The sequence below is a fragment of the Thamnophis sirtalis genome, unplaced genomic scaffold, assembly GCF_051295495.1.
Source record: "Thamnophis sirtalis isolate CommonGarterSnake01/CBP01778 unplaced genomic scaffold, rThaSir2_p1.2 scaffold_4, whole genome shotgun sequence".
NCBI classification, from domain to species: Eukaryota; Metazoa; Chordata; class Lepidosauria; order Squamata; family Natricidae; genus Thamnophis; species Thamnophis sirtalis.
In genome coordinates this window covers 142,383,978-142,407,839 of record NW_028261384.1, presented here as the reverse complement: position 1 = coordinate 142,407,839, position 23,862 = coordinate 142,383,978, and the positions used below count along the sequence as shown (strand labels likewise).

The following is a 23,862-nucleotide window of genomic DNA, read 5'->3' as shown; positions in this document are numbered from 1 at the left end:
CTTGGCTCTGTGCCGGCCTCGTTTGTGGTCGTTAAGTGGACCAGTTGTTGGTGTGAATGCTGCTTATATTCAGGCCAGGGAGCCTCTCTCTGCTTTGGGCCTTTTATGATGGGGGGGGGGGGATGAAAATCGGGGTATTGAGAGAGGCAGGGAGGACGGTCTGAATCGAAAACCGGCTTTTAATAGAGATTGGGGGGGGGGGTGAACCAGAGGGGGGGGCAGGCAGCCCCTCAGACAAGGCCCCCACCAAGAGCTCTTTCTCCAGGCAAAACAATATAAAGAGCCCCCAACTTCCCAAGTCAACCAAACTCCCAAATGAAAACTTTTGCCAGCCTGTGGGGGGAGACTCTCCTTCTTCTTCCTCTTCCTCCTCCTCCTCGGCAGAGTCAGCCGTTGGGGTTCCCCACGGCTCCCCAGCTGCGCCTTTCCCTCCAGTGGTCAGATGCCTCTGGGCCCCGGGGAGCCCCCCGGCCTGTTGGAGCGGCCTTTCTGGCTGGGCGGAGGAGGAGAGCGGGCGAAGTCGGCAGGGCTGCTGGCGGGCCCAGAGGGGCGTAGGGGGTGCCTGGCCTGAGGCGGCTGGCAGGGCGGCAGGGCGAAGGGTCTCTTGGAGCCTTGGCAGGAGGAAGAGAGGAGCCAATTAGGAGGAGGAGGGGGGGAACGGGGGTGGGGGGGCTGAGCCCCGGTTTCTCTGAGCTTCAGGGTGACCTCATAACAGCCCCCCACCCTCCACCCCCAGGCAGGCCCTGCGCTGGATCAGAAGAGCCTCCCTTGCTAAAACTCCTGCTGCTGCCACCGAAACTCCGGTCTTACAGGCGCACACAGCAAATGCATATTCATTCACTCACTCACTCACCCCATCCTCTCTCTCTTCCTCTCTCTCTCTCTCTCTCTCTCTCTCCCTCCCTCTCTCTCTCTCTCTCTCTCTCTCTCTCTCTCCCTCTCTCTTCCTCTCTCTCTCTCACCTTTCTGACTACTCTCCTGTTTTCCTGCAGCTTTGGGGGCAGTTCTCTCTGGCCGGCTCTTCTTCAACGCAGGGGAAGCATTTTCAAGTCCTCCTGACTCAAGTTTTGTGTCCCCTGTAACAAAATACACACACACACACGAGGACAGGGATCCAAAGAAATGAAATGAAATGAAAATGAAGTCCAGAATGGTATCGGGTCTCCTGCTTGGGCGAGGGAGTCGGACTAGAGAGCCTCTGGGGTCCCAGCCAACTCCCTTATTCTGTCCTGTTATTCTTTCTGTGACCCCGTGTATCCATCTCCTCAAGCCCAAAGAAAGGAACGTTACACAGGATCTCCTGTCCTGGGCAGGGGGTTGGACTAGAAGACCTCCAAAGCCCCTTCCAGGCCTAGGAGTCTATGTTCCTCCCGCATCCGAGTCTCCTCTTCTGCCAAGGGTTTCCCAGCAGCAGGGAGGCCGAAGGAGGGCAGGGCCTCACCAGAGCCAGGAGGTCAGGAGGTCCTTCGGGGAAAGGCTGCCCAGGGGCTGGTGGTGGGCAGGGGTGGCTCCTCCCCCAAGGGGAGGGGGCTTCCTAGCTTGTGGGGACTGGCTTGGTCCAAGACCACCTTCAAGTCTAGGAAACTGCCAGGACAGCGGGGATCCCCCGAAGGGCCAACGCTGTGACTTTCTTACCAACCGAGGCAGGAAATGTGGGAGAACATTTTTTTACATCTCCTCCTGGCTGCCGTTTTTATTTTATTTATTTATATTTTGCCTCTTTCTCCCTCCAGGAGCAACTTTTTATAGTGTTTTTAATCTGGGTGGGGTTGTTTTTACTTTGTCAGCCGAAGTCGGGGGTAGATGAGAGGCCGAGGGAGTGTATCAAATACACAAAGGCCCAAAGGCATCGGGGGACACAGGCCAAGGCCCAGAACGGCTGCCCCCAAAGTCTCCCCAGTCGACCCCTCTGCCCTTCTCCACCTCTGCCCCGACCCAGACTCTCTTTCCGTGCACACAGCTCATCCTGGGCCAACCCAGCCAGCCCGAGGCACGGAGGACGCTGGCAGGAATTGGGTTTGGCCGGTCCGGAGGAAAGAAGGACTCGGGGAGACATGATAGCAGCTTTCCAGTATTTGTGGGGCTTCTGCCCCAAAGGAAGTAGTGGGTGGGGTGTCAGCCTATTCTCCAAAGCACCAGAGGGCAGGAAAGGAAGCCATGGGTGTGTTTTTGAGGTACACCGAGAGCTTATGCGCTGAGGACAAATGCCTTGTGTGTCCAATCACACTTGGCCAAGAAAGAATTATATTATTGAGAAAAGAAGCAACCTTGAATTAGATGCAGATGGAGAGTTGGAAGGAACCTTGGAGGTCATCTAGTGCAACCCCCCGCCCAAGCAGGAGACCCTACACCATTTCTGACAGACCAGGCTCTTCTTGGAAGCCTCCAGTGATTAAGCCCCCCATAACCTCTGGAGGCAACGTCTGTTCCGTTGGCTCTCACAAAAATCAAGGAGACGTTTCCCAGCAGCGAGAACCATTAACCGGTGGGACAGAAGCTGCCTCCAGAACTTGGGGGTTCCCCATCACTGGAGGTTTTTAAGAAGAGCCTGGACATCCTGTGAACCCCCCTTGGTTGACCTCCAGGCGTTTTGACCCCCAGGAAGAACCGAAAGCTGCAGAGCGTCTTTGGCTTCAGGGGCAGAAAAGGGGAGGGAGAATAAAACATCTACCTTTCGTAACACCGAGGGTCTTCTTGATACTTGCATTGGGCTTCACTCCTGATATTTCACGAAGGAGCTGGAAGAGGAAGAAGAGGGTTTTGCTTGCTGGAGAGCCGAGAGCAGTTTGGCCTCCCAAAGATCCAGTCAGCAGGCAGCCGAGAAGGGCAAATGGGTGCAAAAGGAGGAGTAATACAATACAAGAGCCGAGTTGGAAGGGGCCTTGGAGGTCTTCTAGTCCAACCCCCTTGCCTAGGCAGGAAACCCTATACCGTTTCAGACAAATGGATACCCAGCCTCTTCTTAAAGACTTCCAGTGTTGGGGCTTTCACAACACTGAGTGTTTGTGCCCTCCTCAGCCTCCCGCAGGGCTGGGCTGCCGTCACGTTGCCCGCCTTAAACCTGCCTTCCTCTTGGCTCACCTTTCCTGGATCCTTGCCGGAGGTTGTGGTGTTCTTATTCCCAGCCTTCGTTCCTGGAGTCCCTTTGACCGGAGGCCTGGAGGCCGCATTATTCTGCTCTACGGTACCAGAAAGAACCACGAACAGGTGGTGAGTACCCTCAAAGGAGGGAGGGAGCCTGCTTTGTGAATTTCCGGTGTCCCATGTGGCACTCCCAACGTTACCTTTCAGGATGTTGCCTCCTTTGGGAGATTCTTTGTGCTTGAATCGGCTGTGGAACCCAAATCTCCTTATTCTCTCCTAGAGGGCAAAGGGAACGATATCGATAAGCTAATAAGAGTGAAGACACGGTTGACCTTTGCGGGTCATCTAGTCCAGTGTTTTTCAACCTTGTCAACTTGAAGATGTCTGGACTTCAACTCCCAGAATTCCCCAGCCAGCATTCGCTGGCTGGGGAATTCTGGGAGTTGAAGTCCAGACATCTTCAAGTTGACAAGGTCGAGAAACACTGTCCTAACCACTGCTGGGGAATTCTGGGAATTGAAGTCCAGACATCTTCAAGTTGACAAGGTTGAGAAACACTGTCCTAACCACTGCTGGGGAATTCTGGGAATTGAAGTCCAGACATCTTCAAGTTGACAAGGTTGAGAAACACTGTCCTAACCACTGCTGGGGAATTCTGGGAATTGAAGTCCAGACATCTTCAAGTTGCCAAGGTTGAAAAACACTGATCTAGTCTAACCCTCTGCCCTAGCAGACCCTACACCATTTTTGACAGATGGCAGCCCAGTCTCTACAAAGTCACAGAGGTGGGGGGGGGGAAAAAAACCCCTGGAGCAGCTAGCCGAGGCAGATCCCTTCCTCCTCAAGAGCCTGATCTGCTTCTGAACCCACCCATCCTTCCTCCCTGGCTGAGCCCAAGTAAGAGAAACAAGTAGGTTTCGTTTTAAAATACTCAACGTTTGCCTTCTTGTTTGAAACACGCAGGAGGTCGCCTGGGGTTACTTAATGAAGTTAATAAAGGTGGGATACATGATTTCAAACACATGTTTGTGGGAGAGAAAAGGGGGTCAGTGCAAGTCAGGCAGCGTATAAATGTAATATATTATTTTGATGGATTGCAGGGTTTGCTGGAGGCTGAGCTGGCGTTTTTGTCCACCCTGCCGCCTTTCCCAAGGACCCGAGATAGGCGGACGTAACCTTTTGATGGTGTTAGAAAGATATATAGTGACTGTCCCAACAAGTAAAGCTTCCTTTTGTCATCATCCTCACAATCCTCCTACCCTGAGGGAAATGGTAGCCCTTGCTCCTCCCCTCCTCCCCCAGAGCCACGTGAGGCAGAAGCCTTAATCACCGACCTATTTAAAATATGAGCAGCTTGCCCTGCAAGGCTGACTGCCGTATACCGAATGGGAGGATTCAGATGAGAAAATGAAAGATCTCTTCTGGGTTTTATTTGGAACAAGGCGGTTCAACCGCATTTTACTTGCTGCACCCCCTCAATTCAATGCACGGCTTAGAAATAGGAAATATAAACCAATGGATGGAATTTTGCAGATGGCCTTCTCTCCACTCTAGCCAGGCAGCCATCATAGCCATAATGAAGGAAGCAGAAATGGGTGGTTTTTAAAAAAAGGAAGGCGGGATTATTTTAACAGGCAGCCCCAAACAGAAAGCCTGGATGAGGGGAAGCCAGCAGGTGTTTTAACCAAGGGGCCTTTTCTCAGTGCTGAGTTTAAAAACCTCTCCATCTCTTTAAGAGGTGGGGTCAAATTTCACACTCACACACACACACACACACACCTGGAAAATTGCTCTGCGGCTTTTACTGTGCCTGCTCTGACTCACTGTGGATTGTGCTCTTCTGATAAGGTATATATACTATATGGCATATGGACAAATCAGATGGTGGATTGTTTTTTCCCCCCGCCTTTGTGACTCTCCCTGTCTGTCACCAGAAAAACCTCTGTCAAATCACAGGGCTGCAGCACACAGGAGGGGGGGGGGTCTCATTGGGGTCACGGGAGGCTGTCTGTCCCATTGAGGCTGCCCCCCTCTTTTCCTATTCTGTCATCATAACCCAGCCTGAATAGTTTTACTCTCCCCTGAAAAGGTGAGGAAGAGATGACGCATCTTCTGCCTTTTCTTGGACAATGTTGGGGAAAGGAGTGGGGGGAGCAGGGGGAGAGGAGACAAAGACAACGACGGGGGGTGGGGGAAAGAGGTCGCCAAAGTTTGTGGGTGCAGCTCTAACATTCTGGGTCCCTAAAAACCAAACTGCCACAAATCAGGCCTGGGACAACTAGAATACAGTGGATTGTAATGGCAGTTCGGCATCTAGATCAGTGTTTCTCAACCTTGGCAACTTTCAGTCCTGTGGACTTCAACTCCCAGAATCCCCCAGCCAGCATAGGCTGGGGGAATTCTGGGAGTTGAAGTCCACAGGACTGAAAGTCGCCAAGGTTGAGAAACACTGATCTAGATGACGGATGGCCACTGTGGACTTCAACTCCTAGAATTCTCCAGTTAAAGGGAATCGAAGTCCACAAGGCTTCAAGTGGCCATAACTTGGGGACTCCTCCTGGTCTGGATCCTGAAGAAAAGCGTGAGAATATATATGATGAGGACGGTTATTCCGGGGCGGGGGTGGTGAGAATTGCTCCGGTGAAGGCAACCTTTTTACCCGGAGTCCCATCCCACCTGGATGCTGATTTCCTCTGCTTCCTTGGCCATTTCCAGAGCCGCTTTGAGGTTCTGCTTCTCGCTTCGGCTCCTGAGCTTGGCCTGGAAGGGAAGGTTGGCATCAGGGCTGCGATTTGGGGAGGAACTGGCGACGCAGCTCCTTCCGGGAGGCCAAAGGGACCGTTTTGGCAGGAAGGAATTATTACGGCTGGCCCCCCAGGGAGGATGCTAAGCCTTCTTCATCCTTTCCTGGGGGGCTTCCCTTCTGTCCCCTGTTTGGTTCTCAGCCCCCCCAGCCCACCCCCCTGGAAATGAGGTGGCCTGGAAGGAAAGGAAGAGGGAAGGATGGGGACAGAAGCCGGCCTGGTTTCCTTTGGGCTCTCCCCTTTTTTCCCACACAGCTGGGGAAAAGCTGAGTTTACCTTAGGGAGAAATGTTGTGGCTGTTGCGACTGTTGTGTTAAAAAGGACACTCTTGAGAGAAGAATGGGTGGGTGGGTGGGTGGGTGAAGGAGTGGGCCCCAGTTCATACAAGTAGTCCTCAATTTATAACCATTTGTTTAGTCATGATTTGAAGTTACGCCAGGACTGAAAAAAGGTTTTTCATACTTACGACCATTGTGGTCACCTGATCAAAATTAAGATGTTTGGCAATTGACTCGTATTTATGACGGTTGCAGGGTCCCCTCCTGCCACCTTTTGACAAGCAAAGTCAACGAGGAAGCCAGGTTCACTTAACCACCGTGCTACTGACTTGCCAGCTGCAGCGATTCACTTAACGGCTGTGGCAAGAAAGGTCATAAAATGGAGCAAAACTAACTTTAACAACAGAAATCTGGGGCTCACTTGTGGTCGTAAGTCAAGGACTACCTGTAGAGTGCCTGCCTGCCAGGATTAATATAACGAAGCACCCAATTTGCTCGTTCCCCACCCTCTTGCAAACTCGGGGTGTGTGTGTGTGTGAAGCCTACCCCTTCTCCTTTTATAAAAGCTCCAGAGAGTTTCTTGTCAATCACTCTGGGCAGAGAGAGAGAAGGGGGGGGGGGCTGTTTTGTACCAGGACAGACTCTCAACTCATTGAGTTAAATAAAGGAAGTCATGTGACTTAAAGGGCCGGAAAGACATTCAAGGGAGTGGTCTCCCTTGAGACGGTGCCCTGGCAGCCCACCCAGAGTTACCGTTCACAGAGGGAAACCTGGGGGGAACTCTTGGTGTGCTGGGTCGGAATAAGTCAGCGGTCGTGGCTGCCCACAAAGTACAGCCGTAAGGGATTAGAAAGGAGGGCCCAGGAGGTGGAAGTGGCCTTACAGACCAAGGAATCAAAATACGCCAAGTGTTTTCATCAAAACAGGGCAGGGGGTCTCCAAACGTGGCAACGTGTGGGCTTCAGCGCCCAGAATTCTTCAGCCAGCCGTGCAGCCCACAAATTTTTACAGTTGCAAAGTTTGGAGTCACGGACCACAATTCTTTGCAACCAGCTACAGATCCGTGCAGGGAGTCACCTGCTGGGGAGGCTCAGGGAGAGGCGCCAGCTCTGTCACTTCTGTACGTGGGTTGCGATGCCACACGCACACATATGACAAAAGCCTCGGGTTTAGTGGCTTGCTTCGCAAAGAACCCCTCAAGCAAAGCCCCTCTTACCACGGCATTTCCTTCCGCCGGTGGCTCCCCGTAGTTCTTCAGCAGGGAGGCAGAGATCCAAGCGCGGGTCACGGAGTGGCCAAAGAAGGTCACGTGGTACTTGGACTAAACCGGAAGGAGAGGAGGGTCAGTGGCCATTTTGGGGAGAGGCTGCCTGTCCCAGAACGGGAGCACGAGGAAGGGGTGTGTGTGTGTCCTTGACTGGAGCGAAGATAAAATGATCTTTGCAACGAAAATAATGGAATAAGAACGAGTCTAATTGCCCAGTTCCCCTGCCCAGACACTGCTTGCCTGTCCCCGCTGTGGGGGGGGAAACGCGAATCTCCTTTTGGAAAGGGGGCACTTGCCTGGCACCCACTCCTCCATTTGCCTTTGGGGCCATTTCATTGGCCTCTGGCTGCCTTCCATTTTTTATTCATTCACCCTTAGCTGTTTGCAGCTGGGCTTGCGGCACCCACCCACCTTTTCCAAGGAATCCCCACTAGACAGAACTCTTCTCCTGCGGGGCCCCGATTGTCATGTGTGACCACATGTGTGGTGGGGCATATGTGTGTACAGAGAAACACGGCACGGGTGCAAATACAATACTTAACAGGAAGTGAGTCTGCCTGGGAAGAAAACAGGAAGTACTCTCCAATGTCGGGGTCGGCTTCTATGATTCCTGGCCACCTAAGAACAGAGGCAGGAAGGAGAGCAGAAAACATTGAGCTGTGAGGATCCCCGGTCAAGTTTTAGTTCATTAATTAAATTCATTTTTTTTTTCTCTCTCTAACAAAAGAAAAACGTTTTCCCTTCTTTGTCTGGAAAATCTCGAAAGCACCAGGGTGGAAATTTCACATGAAGTCATAATTTGCCTGCAAAAACTGGCTCCCTTCTTAGAGGAGAGGGCGACAGAGAACGTCAGGCTGGCTTCTGCACCAGGCAGATAACTGCGTTACACGCAGCAAAGCTTACGGCAGGTGGTCCTCGACTTATAACAGTTCATTTAGGGACCGCTCAAAGTTACAGCGGCCCTGAAAAAAGTGATTTTACGCTTAATGACGGTTGTAGCATCCCCATGGTCAAATATTCTGAGTCATGTTATGTCCTGGGGGGGGTCACATGATCCCCTTTTCTGAGCAGCAAAATTAACGGGGGGAAGCCAGATTCACTTAGCAACCGTGTTACCCACTTAACAACTGCAGCGATTCGCTTAACCCTTGTGGCAAGAACGTTTGGGAAATGGGGCAAAATTCACTTAAGTGCCTCGCTTTCCAACAGAAATTTGGGGGGAAGAACGGTGGTGGCAAGTCGAGGTCTGCCTGTAAGGATCAAGAAGAACCGAAGTCTTGATTCAGAGCTGTCATTCCATCAACTTTTTAAAGAGAAGGTCGAATGCAGGCGGTGTTGATACAAAACACTCAACCGGCTCCGCCAGCAGCTGCGGTTCTCCAACCGGCAAAGCCTCAGTGTTCCCCTTGGCTACCTTGGTTTCTGTTGTGGTTGCTGGGGCTGTTGTGCAAATCCAGCCTGTTTGTCAAGTTTGATCTAGTCCACGAAGGCAGGAAACGGATTAAATCCAGCCAGCGAGTCAAGTACGTTGCACGAGCCCCAAAGACTCTGGGAGACATTTCTTCAAACCACAGTTTCATACGCCAGTCGCTTTTTGCGGTGCACCACAATCACACCTTTGCGGCAGCACTGGACATCCCCGTCTCTTCCCCGCTGGAGCCATGGGGGGGGGAGCCAGGTGGAAACCCCCTCTGCTTCGGAAGCTCTGGGGGAATCCGGCTCCCCCTACTTGCCCCACAGGATGGGGAAGGAGGAGGGAGGAGGAGGAAGAGGAGAGCTCAACGCCACATCATCACCTTCAGCTGGTTCAAGAAAAATAACGTAGTCCTCGACTTACAACAGTTCGTTTAGTGACTGTTCAGAGTTACAATGGCATTGAAGAAAGCGACTTATGATGTTTTTTTCCCCCCACACTTCTGACCATTGCAGCATCTCCGTGGTCATGTGATCAAAACCAAGACGATTGGGAACTGAATCGTATTTATGATAGAATAACGGGAGTTGGAAGGGGCCTTAAGAGGTCTTCTAGTCCAACCCCCCGCTCAAGCAGGAGACAATTGCAGGCTAATGGCTGCCCGGTCTCTTCTTAAAAATCTCCAGTGATGACAGCAACCCCAACTTCTGGAGGCAACTTCTGTCTCACTGGTTAATTGTCCTCCTTGGCAGGAAATCCCTTCTCAGTTCTAGGTTGCTTCTCCCCAACCGTTGCTTCTATTTCCTGCCCTCTGGTGCTTTGGAGAATAGGCGGAGCCCCCCTTCTTCTTTGGGGCAGCCCCTCAAATACTGGAAGGTGCTACCACGTCCCCCCTAGTTCTTCTCTTCTTTAGGACTAGACATGCCCAGTGGCAAAGCCCCAGAGACACCTGATTCCCTCTTGTCACCGTCCAACAAGCAAAGCCAATGGGGAAGCTGGACTCACCTAACAGCCGCGTTATGACTGAACAACTGCAATAGCAATTTAGCAATAGCAAGAGCAGTTAGACTTATATACCGCTTCATAGTGCTTTTACAGCCCTCTCTAAGCGGTTTACAGAGTCAGCATATCGCCCCCAACAACAATCCGGGTCCTCATTTCACCCACCTCGGAAGGATGGAAGGCTGAGTCAACCTTGAGCCGGTGAGATTTGAACCGCCGAACTGCTAAACTAGCAGTCAGCTGAAGTAGCCTGCAGCGCTGCATTTAACCTCAGCTCCTTGAACTGTGAACTAAGAACTGTGAACTAAGAACTGTGGCAAGAAAAGTCGTAAGAGGGGACAAACTCACTGAAAAACTGCTCTGTTTAACGATAGAGCCAAGGTGGCGCAGTGGTTAAATGCAGCACTGCAGGCTACTGCTAGATCAGCAGGTCAGCGGTTCAAATCTCACTGGCTCAGGGTTGACTCAGCCTTCCATCCTTCCGAGGTGGGTAAAATGAGGACCCAGATTGTTGGGGGCAATATGCTGACTCTCTGTAAACCGCTTAGAGAGGCCTGAAAGGCCTATGAAGCGGTATATAAGTCTACTGCTATTGCTATTGCTATTGCTATTGCTATTGATAGAAATGTTGGGTTCGGTGGTGGTCGTAAGTTGAGGACTACCTGTTCTTGGACCAGGAGCCATTGCCACAGGAAAGAACTTTCCGGGGGGGGGGGGGAATGCAACTTTACTAAATAGGTGTGTGTGTGTGGGGGGGTTCATCTCTGAGAAAATTGCAGGGGAGCAAAGCCAGCAGTCCTGGAATCTGAAGGTGGGAGTGGCCATTATAATTTTGAATTTCCAGAAGGTTTAACCGATGCAATAGCAATAGCAATAGCAGTGGACTTATATACCGCTTCATAGGCCTTTCAGGCCTCTCTAAGCAGTTTACAGAGAGTCAGCATATTGCCCCCAACAATCTGGGTCCTCATTTTACCCACCTCGGAAGGATGGAAGGCTGAGTCAACCCTGAGCCGGTGAGATTTGAACCGCTGACCTGCTGATCTAGCAGTAGCCTGCAGTGCTGCTTTTAACCACTGCGCCACCTTGGCTCAGTGGTTAAATGCCACTAGAGGAGCCAGTCCTGCCCTGAAGAGCTTTGCCCTTAGCGTTAGGGACTTAAAAATCAGAGCCATGAACATGAACATGAACCAGAGTCTTATATGGATTTTTGCTCCAAAAGACACGTCAGGGAAACACAGAAGCTCTTTCGTGCAATTCAGATACATGAGACAGAGCTTTGCAAGGGAAAGCGGAGGAGGAGCGTCTCTAGGCCGCTCCCCCCCCTTTCTAGGGGGCCCCAGGAGCCCCATTTCTGGCTAGCCCCCGCCAGAAGAGCCGCAGCTGCTGCATTGGCCAAGGTCACTGCAAGGGAACGTGGCCGCTGGGCCTCTCCGTCTCAAGAAAGGGACGGGCTGTTGAACAGGCCCCGCAGGAGGAGGGGCCGAGACAGGTGGGAGTTTTGGGAAAATTCAAGGTCAGGCGGCCTTTTTTAAAAAAAAAAGGAAGAAGCGGAGAGACTTTTCACAACGGTGGTGCAGCGTGCACACACACACTCACACACCACACACGGCAACCAAATGGGAGGGGAAAAGAGAGAGAGGAAGGGGCTGTAGGTTCCAGTGGCTGCTGATTTCAAACTCGTAAGTGTAAAACTTCCTGAGATTAGGGCCATAATTTCTCCATGCCTGTAGATTTGATGCGGAGAAAAGAAACACATTCTCTCTCCTTGCTAATTCAGGGGCCTTTCCTCCACCCTACCCTGACAGTACCTTGGTGCTCTGCCTATTCCCTAGTCCAGTGTTTCTCAACCTTGGTGACTTTAAGTCCTGTGGACTTCAAACTCCCAGAATTCCCCCAGCCAGCATAGCTGGCTGGGGAATTCTGGGAGTTGAAGTCCACAGGACTTAAAGTCGCCAAGGTTGAGAAACACTGCCGTAGTCAATTCCTCAACCCACTGTTGTCAGGGAGCCTGGTCAATTTCATAATCCATCCGGAGGATGCCAAAATAAACCTCCATTGCTTACCGAAGGCTTTCCCCAGGCAGGATCCCCCCCTGCCACACACACACACCGGTAGAAAAGACAAGGCAAGAGGCTGGCATTCAGCACTGTGGAGAAACCACAATTCCCTTGAAATATTTGTCACAGAAAACACACCACGCACCAAGATGGTTGAGGGACCAAGAGCACCAAGAGGGTGGCTTGGAGCGTGAGTTGTGCCACAGCGGTGGCACAATGAAAGTGGGAAAAACCCCAGCTGGATGTGCCTTGGAACAAGCAGCCGGAGGGGTATCCTGTGCTCTGTCTAACCCCCCCCCTCCCAATAACCTAGAACAGGGAAGCCCCTCTGGGTGCAGCGTTTGTGCCCTCACATGACCAAGAGGTACATGTACATGCCTTAATTTATAAAAGTCCACATTGCCATGTGCATCCTTCCTTTCTGGACTTGGTCTTTGGAATTACTTCTCCTGTATTTAGGAATCGGGCACGGCTAGTGAAAAGAAGGGCTAGGGGGGGGGACAGGGTAGCAATCTTCCGATATTTGAGGGGCTGCCCCAAAGAAGAGGGGGGCCTCAAATTATTACCCAAACCGCCTGAAGGCAGGAGAAGACGCAACGGATGGAAACTAATCAAGGAGAGAAGCAACTTGGGACTAAGGAGAAGTTTCCTAACAGGGGGAACCAATTGGAACAACTTGCCTCCATCCAACACTGGAGGTTTTCAAGAAGAGACTGGACAGACATTTGACCAGGATGGAATGAAGGTCTCCTGCCTTGAGAGTCCCTGGGGGGGTTGGACTAGAAGACCTCCAAGGTCCCTTCCACCTCTGCTATTCTGCTATTCAGTCTAAATAATGACGGTTAGCATGTCAGAACTCAGTTGGTGTTGGAGGGGGGAGACGGGTGGATGTTTCTGCCTACCAGGGGTATCCGTATTGCTTGGCCCACACGATGGTCCCTGGGAAATAGACGGCATAGACCACTTCGTCTTCGGCGCCCGACCAGGTCTCCTCGGGGACACTGCAGCTGTTGTACTGAAGGTCTGCAAGGGGAAATGAAATTGAGCCTGATCAAAGGACTCCCTTATGCTCAGCTCCGCTGCCAGGAGGGATCCCAGGGACACATCGGGGCAGTTTCTCTGGCAGCCATGTGGCCTCTTCCTGTCCTGCTTTTCTTCCCCGGCCTGGACCTACAGCCCTGGGATTTCCTGGTGGTCTCTCATCCCAGTTCTAACCCAGTCCAGCCGTAGCCAGCAAGGCCAGCTGAACGTTGGGCAAATGTATGGGCATTTCTCTTTCAGCCTGGAGTTAACAGATGAACAGAGTCGGAAGGGACCTTGGAGGTCTTCTAGTCCAACTCCCTGCTGACGCAGGAGACCCTCGACCACTTCAAACAAACGGTTGTCCAACCTCTTGAGCTTAACCCACAATAACATCTGAAGTCCTCCCACTGATTGATGGTTCTTACTGTCATTGATGGTTCTTACTGTCAGAAAATCCCTCCTTAGCTCATTTCTCTCCCCTTCCTCCTGTCTTGAATCCTCCTCAGTCAGAGCTCTGGGTTGTGGTCAGCCGCCCTGGGCTGCCTGGAGAGCAATGAAGAGGCTCTTTTCTCCCAGATTCAGCCAAAGCCCCGGAATGACGTCTCTCTCCGGGCCTTACCCTTATTTAAGAAGAGTCAACATGCTAGATGCCCTTCGGCCCCCTCTGCGAGGTTTGCAAGCTTCAAATCTTCTGAAACAAGATTACTGGGGACTGAATCAGGACAGCCAGCCATGTGCCTCGTCCCTGGGGGGCTCGGAAGAGCAGACGAACGGACTTGAAAAGGGCCTTGGAGGTCTTCTAGTCCAACCCCCTGCTCAAGAAGGAGACCCTGTACCAGGGATGGCGAACCTTTTCAGCACCGAGTACCCAAACCAGAATGCGTGCGTGTGCGCGCGCGCTGGTGCACCGGAAACCCGAAGACCAGCTTGCCGGTGTGGGTTTCCGGCACTCCAGCACGCATGAAAATCAACTGGCCAGCGCACATGTGCACGCCGAAAAACCGAAGACCAGGGGGCCAGCACATGCATGCACACCAGCCAGCTGGTCTCTGGCGCTCCGGCACACCTGAAGACTGGCATGCATTCCCACAGAGAGGGCTCCGCATGCCACCTCTGGCACAAAGGTTCACCATCACAGCCCTAAACCATTCTGGACAAATGGTTGTCCGATCTCTTCTTGAAAACCTCCACCCACAACCTCTGGAGGAGAGTTTCCCGCTTGTGGCGCAGTGGTTAAATACAGCACTGCAGGCTACTGCTAGATCAGCAGGTCAGCGGTTCAAATCTCACCGGCTCAGGGTTGACTCAGCCTTCCATCCTTCCGAGGTGGGTAAAATGAGGACCCAGATTGTTGGGGGCAATATGCTGACTCTCTGTAAACCGCTTAGAGAGGCCTGAAAGGCCTATGAAGCGGTATATAAGTCTACTGCTATATTGCTATTGCTATTATTGTCCACGATCAGAGATACTCAGCCGAAAAAAAAAGGTTTTCGCTTAGTTGAAAGAAAGGAAGCCTCCCCCCCCAGCCCCCCCCGAGCCCCTCTTGGTCCCCCAGCCCCACCCAGAGGCTTGTCATTTCTCCTCCTCTACCTGGATTCTGGCTGCAGGACCAGTCCTCGGGCAGGGCTGACGGATCCACATTGCTGCTGAGCCGCCGCCACTTCTCACAGCTGGGGTAAGAACACTGGACCCAAGCGGTACAGCAGCCTAGGGCCAGAAGAGGGTCAGGAAACGGGTCGGCCATAATCCGAAAAGAAATGGATGTGCCAGGCAGCTGTTCAACCCCGGGAAGAAAAACTCCCCTTTGCTGGAATTGGGGCTGGGCGGCCACCTGTCAGGGATGTTGCAATAAGAAGATTCCTGCCCCGGGGCAGGAGGTCAGATGAGATGGTCCTCATCCCTGGGCTCTCTTTCACCACCTGCAACCCTATTTTTTTCCCCTCTCTCTGTAAGCATCACCTGCCCTCTTCCTCTTCCTCATCTTTGTAGGTTGCTTTATTTATATGCATCTATTTTTTTTCTCAGTTGGAGGTTCTGTCACATAATTATCCTATGCGAGGCCTCCTTTTTATGCTTCCTATTACTCAGGCTCCCCACCCTCCTCTCTCTGACAAGATAATAACTTTCACTCTTTCTGAGCAGCTTTCTCTTCTTTCCACTTTCATTCCTTCTGTGGAGGCATTAATTACTGTAATTGTCTTCTCTCTTTTCAAAGAGAAGTTATAGTTTCTCTCCTTTGTGGTTCTACTTTTACTCCAGTTCCCTCCACTCCTTTCATGCCCACCTTCCTCTCCCTCCCTCCCTCCTTCTTTCCCTTTCTTCCTCCCTCCCTCCCTTCCTTTTCTCCTTTCCTTTCTTCCTCCCTCCCTTCCTTCTCTCCCTCCCTCTTTTCCTTTCCTTCCAGCTTCTTTAATTAAATTATGCCATGGTCCTTTCTATGCTGCCACTGTTTGTATTCCCCAGGACCTCCAGAGCACCTTCAAGCCAGCCTCCAATACGGGCAACCTCAAGCACAGAGGACACCTTAGGAGGTGGTGGGCTGACCCTCCAGCTAACTTACTGAGGGTGCAGGAACCCACCCACCCCCCGGAATCCCTCTGCCCCATCTATGGGCTTATTTATTGGGCGTACTTTTCAAACCAAGTGTTTGCAACAGAGGACAGGAAGGCTACTAAACCACCAAGGACCCAGCCCAAGAGGTCAGGCAGAGCAAGAATTTCTGTTAATGAGCGACGGACCGGTTTGAATCCAGTCCCTCCTGGAAACCGTGGCTCAGTGAGTTCAGTTTGTGGAGCCACCCAGGAATCGACTCTCTCCCTGGGATCGCAGGTGTCTGGATCTACTCCAGCAACAGGCACCCCTGGAACTCCCTCCCGTTCTCTACAGCAGTGTTTCCCAACCTTGGCAATCTGAAGATGTCCGGACTTCAACTCCCAGAATTCCCCAGCCAGCATTCGCTGGCTGGGGAATTCTGGGAGTTGAAGTCCGGACATCTTCAAGTTGCTAAGGTTGGGAAACACTGCTCTACAGAGCTGAAACCCAGCCTGGCTACCAGGCGTCACTGGTGGCATCTGCCCAACCCCTTCCCCTTTGCCCACCCCTCCCCCCTCCCCGAAGTCCTCCTGGAACAGAGGCAGAGTTCAGCTCACGGCCGCTGCTGCCACTTCCTCCATCCTCCTCCTCCTCCTCTTCTGGCGCTTCCTCTGGGTCAGTGACGTCTTGGGCGTCGCCTTCAGCTGCTTTCTTGGGCTCTCCTTTCCGGCTTTCCTTACACCCTGCATTGTTTGCTGCCGCTTTCTCATCTGCCAGGAGACAAAGAAAAACACGTATTTTGCCTTGTGTGTGTGTGTGTTTTCCCTCTCTCTCTCTCTCTCTCATTCTCTCTCTCTCTCTCTCTCTCTCTCTCATTCTCTCTCTCTCTCTCTCTCTCTCTCTCATTCTCTCTCTCTCTCCCTCCCTCCCTCTCTCAGAAGAGTGATGTGAGAGAGCAATAAGAGCCCTGTTGGACTGGAAGAGGAAACGGGGAGCCTTGTTTTGAAGCCCTGGAAATAACGTAGATGTCGATTTTGCCCCCCCCCCCCCCCCCGGTCTCTCTGCTCTCTTTCCCTGGCCAGACTTCCATCCACGGCCACAAAACTCTGGCCCACAAAGCCGCACTCACACGGCCCCTTTTCCCTGCCAGCAGAAGTCTGTCACCCTGCGTGTTTTGCTTTGTGTTTTCATGAAACCTACTCAGCTTTTTTCCACCCTGATTGGCGCCAGATTTGCTCTGCTTCTTCGCTTTGATCTGCTGTTCTTTCTGCCCCACTTCTGAAAGCGCCACTTTGGTTTTCTCCCGCCGGTCACTCCTCTCCGCAGGTAGAAAGGCCTCCGCCGATGTCTCCCTGAGAAAACCACAGGCGGTGAATCCCCCCCTTCTTGCAAAAGGCTGAAAAAAAGCTACACCTGGCTGCTGTGGAGATAAGAAAGTTAGGACCCGTCTCACTTGCGAGGTGACTAACAAGCATGTCCTGGGGCCAGTAACACCAGGCATGTCCCGGGAAATCATGAAACTGCGTCTTGCCCATGTCGTGCGGGGGAATTCACTGGAGAAAACAGTTAGGTTGGGAAGAGGGAGCGGTAGCAATAGCAATAGCAATAGCAGTAGACTTATATACCGCTTCATAGGCCTTTCAGGTCTCTCTAAGCGGTTTACAGAGTCAGCATATCGCCCCCAACAACAATCCGGGTCCTCATTTCACCCACCTCGGAAGGATGGAAGGCTGAGTCAACCCTGAGCCGGTGAGATTTGAACCGCTGACCTGCTGATCTAGCAGTAGCCTGCAGTGCTGCATTTAACCACTGCGCCACCTTGGCTCTTTGCATTTAACCACTGCGCCACCTTGGTAAAAGGAAACCAGGCCGCCAAAGAACCCGGTGGCTGGACACCATCAAAGCTGACCCCAAGCAGAGCATGGAAAGACTCAAAGGAGCAGCAGAAGATGGGGAGAGGTGAAGAGACCCCTCGGGGCCAGAGAATCGCCAAGAGTCGGACACGGCTGAGCGGATGACATCGTCAACATTATCGTGCACTTAAGAGAGGCAGAATGATGTCGAGGCCAAACTGGGGATTACAGCCAGGGACAGTTTTCCCAGGATGACTGCCTGGATGACTTTTGTCCATCCCTTAGCCTCCCTCGTGACATTATTACTGAGGGTGACTGGAGGAAGGAGGGCTGTGGCAGGTCAACCTCGGCATCGGGAAGAAAGATGGATATATGAATATAATAACTAAGCAAAGGGGACAATCCTCCATTTTTCTGATCCACTTCTCAATAAAAGCTGCTCTGAACGTACAGGTTCCCCTGACATTCCCCTCATTTGGAGCGAAGGAGTGATCCTTTGATTCTGTCTGATCCAGAGGATGGCTACACGCTTGGGGAACAAAGGAAATGCATGTTTCTGAAGTCAGGTTGACTTCTTTAGAAAAAAAAGTCTATGGGAGAGAGAAGGGGGTCACTTAATATGCCACATGAAATAAATAACTACATTATGGTTTAGGTTGATGGCCAGGTTCACACAATAGGTTAGGACAATACCTGAGCATGCCAAACCATAAAGTCTTCGATGTCTCCTTCATTATTTTCTTTAGTCTGGAAGTTTTAATGATACCAGCACAAAAGCTCCCTGGATCCTTGCATGAAATACACCATCTTGAGGGCAGTGCTGCCCAATGGCTAAACAATCTAGATAGCCAGTCCTAGGTTTGGCTACCCCAGTAACTGCTCATACTTCATTTAATTTTTTTCATCACTCGGGCTGTCGGCTTTTGAAATGGTTCACTGCACTGATGTTTTATGTTTTGATACACATTTTACATGCTGCTATTGTGAGTTTTTATGCAGTAACGTAGCGTTCTGTTACACCATGCAAAATAAAGAAATAAGGGGGCACAAGAGGTATCGACCATTGGAGAAGGTGGGAATTCAGTAAATGCAATTTTTTTTTTAAATTGTCCAACCGCATTTTACTAGTCCAACATGTTGGGGGGATCCCAGACCTAGGAAGAGGGGGTCAACCTCTTCCCCAAAGCACCAGAGGATAAGACAAGAAACAAGGAGAGAAGCAACGTGGAATCAAGGGGGAATTTTCTGACAGTCAGAGCAATTAACCAGTGGGACGGCTTCCCTCCAGAAGTTGTGGGTGCTCCAGCACTGGAGGTTTTTAAGGAGACCCTTTGTCTGAAATGATATACGGTCTCCTGCTTGAGCAGGGGTTGGGCTAGAAGACCTCCAAGGTTCCCTTCCAACTCTATTCTGAATTGAAAGATTCCCCAGACTTGGTTACCAGCATTTTCAATCTTGTTTTATGAAATGAAAGTTACCTGCAATAATCCCAACTGAGGTTAATTACATGCGGAGCAAAGGTTAAGAACATTTTCCCATTCGAAACTAAGAAACAGCAACTGCCGGTTCTGATCCTAATTTCTTTCCCATCCTCCAGGCTGCAACCATCAGCCGCTCAAGTCTGCCACCTCCATTGTGTGTACTTGGGCGCCACTGTCGGGCCACAAGAGGATGCGCACTCATCCCCACGCCACTGTGTTGCTTTCCTAAGTGCTACCTAGAGCAGTGTTTCTCAACCTTGGCAACTTGAAGATGTCCGGACTTCAACTCCTAGAATTCCCCAGCCAGCATTCGCTGGCTGGGGAATTCTGGGAGTTGAAGTCCGGACATCTTCAAGTGGACAAGGTTGAGAAACACTGTCCTAACCACTGCTGGGGAATTCTGGGAGTTGAAGTCCGGACATCTTCAAGTGGACAAGGTTGAGAAACACTGTCCTAACCACTGCTGGGGAATTCTGGGAGTTGAAGTCCGGACATCTTCAAGTGGACAAGGTTGAGAAACACTGTCCTAACCACTGCTGGGGAATTCTGGGAATTGAAGTCCAGACATCTTCAAGTTGACAAGGTTGAGAAACACTGTCCTAACCACTGCTGGGGAATTCTGGGAATTGAAGTCCAGACATCTTCAAGTTGACAAGGTTGAGAAACACTGTCCTAACCACTGCTTGGGAATTCTGGGAATTGAAGTCCAGACATCTTCAAGTGGCCAAGATTGAGAAACACTGACCTAGAGGTCAGGGGTCACCAACCACCACCACCATCCCGGTCCGTGGACCAGGACCAGGACCAGGACCAGTCCGCTGCATGCCAGGAACCGAGTCACGCAAACAAGCAAAGCCCCATCGGAGGGATGCAGGCAGCACCCAAAACCTCATGTTTGGTCCACAGAAAAACCTCTCTCCACGGAACCGGTCCCCTGGTGCACCAAAGGTTGGGTCCACTGAGCTAGAGGTCAGGGAGGCTGTTGGGGTTTCCTCAGAGTTGAAGCTTCTTCTCCTTTGTAAGAGTGAGTGAAAAAAAAATACAAAATTTAGAGTTTCCTTCCAAATTTTGCCCCTCTCTGAAAGACAGTCACAAATGCCTCAAATAAGGTGGAAAAATGAAAAAAAAAAAAAACCACGTTCTTTCTCTCCTTGCGTGAAAACACTTGATGGGGGGATGTCCCCGTGGCTTGACTACGAGTTGAGAAAGGCTCGTGTGAAAATGCCTGAGGTGGCCTGTGATTATGATTATGCCGGAATAACGGACTCAGGGTGGAACTCAGCCTTTCTACCCCAATTTCATTTCTGCTTCCTTCGTTTTTCTCCCCTCTGCCAAAGGAGACCGTTTTCTGCCCTTTTAAACCACTCTTGGTCAAATGATCAGCTTCTGAGACGGAAGAGAGGAGAGTTGGAAGGGACCTTGGAGGTCTTCTAGGCCAACCCCCTGCCCAATCTCTTTTTATACTGTGTGAAATTCGGTGCCTTTTGCATGTTACTGGAGCGTTCGGTGCAGATGGCACCACGTTTTCTGTTTCCTTATTCTCATAGCAACATTTGAGTGGCGCGGTGGCCTAGAGGGGGAGCTCTCGCCTCACAATCAGGAGGCTGTGAGTTTGATCCTAGGTAGAGGCAGATATTTCACTCTCTCTCGACACCATGAGAATGTATATCTGCTGAACAAAACTCTGCCCTGGCGACAGGAAGGGCATCCGGCCAGTAAACACTCGGCTAGCTTCATTCAGTTGCCCAGACTCCACCCGGCAAGGGATTGTGTGGTTCTTAAAAGGAGGTGATGTTGATACCAACGTTTCTGGGGCTTTGGGAGGACAAGAAAAGGCCCATCACTTTGGTTCTGCTGCCGTTCTGCTTGATTCTGCTAATTTAATGCTTTCGTTACATTCTGCAGCCGTTAAATGACAAGAGCTCAGAAGCAGCAGAATGTTTGAGGAAAAGGAATGGGTTGTTTTGTTTTGAGTCGAAATAATATATTCCAAAATCAGTTCTACAGCAGATGGCAGGACTGTAGTCGACCTTGGCTGATCTTGGAAAGCTGCGGAGGGCTGGTTGTTACTGTACTTGGATGCGAGACCACAAGGAAGTTCTGGGGGGGCCGTAGGATGGGCTGGGGGAAATAAAATCCCCAGAAAGAAGCCGGTGGAACAATCTCGGCTTTGTTGCCAAGAAAACCACAACGGGCATGAAGGGACAGGAAGCGGAGGCTTCCGTCCAGGCAGGGAATTCCACTTGGCTTATTAAAAGTGATGTTGCGTTGCTCACCTTCTCGAATGCCGACCTTCAGCAGTCTGTGCCGGAACAAGCCTCTCCCGAAGCTTCTCTAGGAATGACAAGGAAACATCTGTGTGAAGCTCCAGGAGCCAAGTTTCAAAGATGAAAAATAAGTTTAAACGGGGAAAGGCGGAATTTGTTTGATTTGAAGGCTTATTATTAAGCTTAGTGACTGCTTTGTTTTTAGTTACTGCTATTTATTGGGCTTTTACAATGCTTCTCACTACTAAAAAGCATATAAGTGCAGTACAGATAGTTCTCGACTTACAACTACAATTGTGCCCAAAATTTCTGTGGCTGAGACCATTGTTAAACGAGTTTTGCCCCGTTTTATGACTTTTTCTCGTCACAGTTGTTCAGTGAATCACTACAGTTGTTGAGTTACAGGTTTTTTTTAAGTGAATCTGGTTCTCAGCGGTTCTAATCTCACCGGCTCAGGGTTGACTCAGCCTTCCATCCTTCCGAGGTGGGTGAAATGAGGACCCAGACTGTGGGGGCAATATATTCTGACTCTGTAAACCGCTTAGAGAGGGCTGAAAGCCCTATGAAGCGGTATATAAGTCTAACTGCTGTTGCTATTGGTTCCCTATTGACATTGCAGGCAGAAGGCCGTCATAAATATTGAATCAGTTTCCAAGCGTCCGAGTTTTGATCATGTGACCACAGATTCAACGTACCTGTGCTTTCTTGGGGAGATTTCTTTCGGAGTACACTTTGGACAATCTCTTCAAATTGTGCATCGGTGAGACACCCCTTTTCCTATGAAAAAGATGAAAAGAGATGGGTGGAAGCAGCTGCATCGCATATGGTAACTATAAAAACTGGCTAGCTAGCACCGGAGTGGGGGGGGGGTTATTCCCCCACCCCCACCCCACCCCGATTTTTAGCTCGGATCTAAAATACACTCAGGCACTTATCTGGTGTGTCCTCGTTCTGGAATTGCCTTGTTAAGTTTTTCAACACAATTAAAAGTACCGGTCTTTGGCCTTGACATTTTTTAAACAAGCCTCCCCAGCTCATGGCTTCCAGATGCCCTGGAGTTTAGCTTGCATGATCCTAGACTTATATCAAATATATTTGCTCGTCCTTTAAAGCGGCCTCAATAGTCTTTGCTTTTGATCTAGAAAGTACGGAATATTTTATAGAAGAATTTCTATCCCGTTCCTTCCCCACAAAAAGGAGGGACGGAAATATCTAAATATATTAAAGTGATTTAACTTCAGTAAAGGGAAAGTTTCTATTGACTGTACACTCTTCATCTATGAGAAAAGAAAACATCTAGGAAACATTTCTGAGATGCTCCAGAGAGCATCCACAGATAAAAGTAGCTAATTTACAATCACAATATAGGTTGTACCAAAAAGAGAGAGAGAATTTTTAAAAAACGAATGTCAGGAATTTTAGTATCAATCCTTTGTGTTGCGTTCTGTGATTTTACGTTGTATAATTCTACACTGTTTTGCCTTTGTAAACTGTCCTGTGATTTTCCAACTAAGAGCTTACACACACACACACGAGAAAAAAGAAAATTGAAATATTAATTGTCCTTCCTAATTTTTCAAGGAGAAGCTGGTTATCTCCAGGACTCCAATTTTTCCTGCTCTGAAACTCTCACTCAAGGAAACGAAGTCTATTATTATCCCACCTACATTCTCAATCCTTTCCAAATTCTTCTTGCCCTCAGATTTCTTTTCTACGTTAGGCATGCTCCCTTTCTGTCTTTTACTTTGCACTGGTGATGCATTCGTGGATTTGATGGTAACTCCGTCTTCTGGTTTGCCGTGAAGCTCCAATTCACCTTTTCCAAAGGGTGTACGGTAGGACTTCCCTACAGGAGCAGCAAAGACCTTTCTGGACATTTTGTTGAATTCTGGAATGAGAAGAAGCCACATCTTCATTAGTCGCGTACGAATAATGCAAATGCAGTAAGACAGGAATGAATGAATGTGTGAATGAAGAAAGAGAGGGAGAGAAAGAGAGAGAAAGAGAGAAAGAAAGAAAGAAAGAAAGAAAGAAAGAAAGAAAGAAAGAAAGAAAGAAAGAAAGAAAGAAAGAAAGAAAGAAAGAAAGAAATATTGATTCTATCCTAACTTACACAGAGTACAATCCACCAGGGATGACTTTATACAAGCTTAAATATTGTTACTGTTATTTTGATCTATAACCTGACTCCTCTTTTTATTTCATTTGGATACTGTAGTAAGAGACAAATTTCCATTTTCAGTGGAAATTCTGGGAACAACTCTTGTTTTCTGTTTTTGAAAGAAGAGAATTCCCAACGTTTTATTCTTTATGCTCTGACTTTGACCTAGAAATTGAAAAGATACCAGCTGTTTTCCCTTTTCCCTACCTTCAAGAACACCCACAGGGTAAGGCGAGGGGGGGGCATACATACAGGTAGTCCTTGACTTACAGCAGTTCATTTAGTGATTATTCAAAGTTACGACGGACCTGAAAAAAGTGACATGGCTGTTTTTCATAGTTATGACCGTAGCAGCCTCCCCAGGGTCACGTGATCAAAATTCAGATGCTCGGCAACTGACTCGTACTTAGGATGGTTGCAGGGTCCCAGTGTGTGTGTATGTGTGTGTGGGGGGGGGGTGTTTGTCACGTGATCTCCCTTTGCGACTTTCCAATGAATTGTGATTGTGAATTCTGGATGCCCCTTCAGGCTCCCTTGTTTCTGAGGAGGGATTGGGGCTCTTGGACTGAGCCTTCTGAAAAGCCCCCCAGCATCCATTTGTTGGGCCCTATTCGGCCACCGCAGCAGCAGGACCCA

At 50.2% G+C, this 23,862-nt stretch overlaps 1 protein-coding gene and 1 long non-coding RNA gene across 2 annotated transcripts; one reads left to right on the top strand and one right to left on the bottom strand.

Moving 5' to 3' along the window:
* Window positions 1–396: 396 nt before the first annotated feature.
* Window positions 397–22,942, bottom strand: ZCWPW1 (zinc finger CW-type and PWWP domain containing 1). The gene is made up of 15 exons (XM_087714316.1): window positions 22,733–22,942; window positions 21,761–21,842; window positions 21,075–21,132; window positions 16,665–16,816; window positions 16,082–16,234; window positions 14,523–14,639; window positions 12,812–12,932; window positions 7,976–8,051; window positions 7,383–7,487; window positions 5,761–5,844; window positions 3,285–3,360; window positions 3,082–3,179; window positions 2,672–2,738; window positions 963–1,076; window positions 397–611 (listed from the first exon to the last, which is right to left on the bottom strand). Exons 1-15 carry the CDS (start codon window positions 22,940–22,942, stop codon window positions 439–441), a joined length of 1,686 nt encoding a protein of 561 aa, XP_087570442.1. The 3' UTR covers window positions 397–438.
* Window positions 3,115–3,875, top strand: LOC106555538 (uncharacterized). Its single transcript, XR_015696517.1, has 2 exons — window positions 3,115–3,210; window positions 3,839–3,875. It is a non-coding gene; the product is annotated as an uncharacterized LOC106555538 (long non-coding RNA).
* Window positions 22,943–23,862: the final 920 nt, after the last annotated feature.

Coding starts and splice junctions, on each gene's coding strand:
- ZCWPW1 (XM_087714316.1), bottom strand. CDS start 22,942: ATGTCCAGAAAGGTCTTTGCTGCTCCTGTAGGGAAGTCCTACCGTACA. Junction 12,933..14,522: donor GTCCTGCAGCCAGAATCCAG/GTAGAGGAGGAG, acceptor TTCCCCTTGCAG/ACCTTCAGTACAACAGCTGC. Junction 7,488..7,975: donor CCCAGGCAGACTCACTTCCT/GTTAAGTATTGT, acceptor CTTCCGGTTTAG/TCCAAGTACCACGTGACCTT.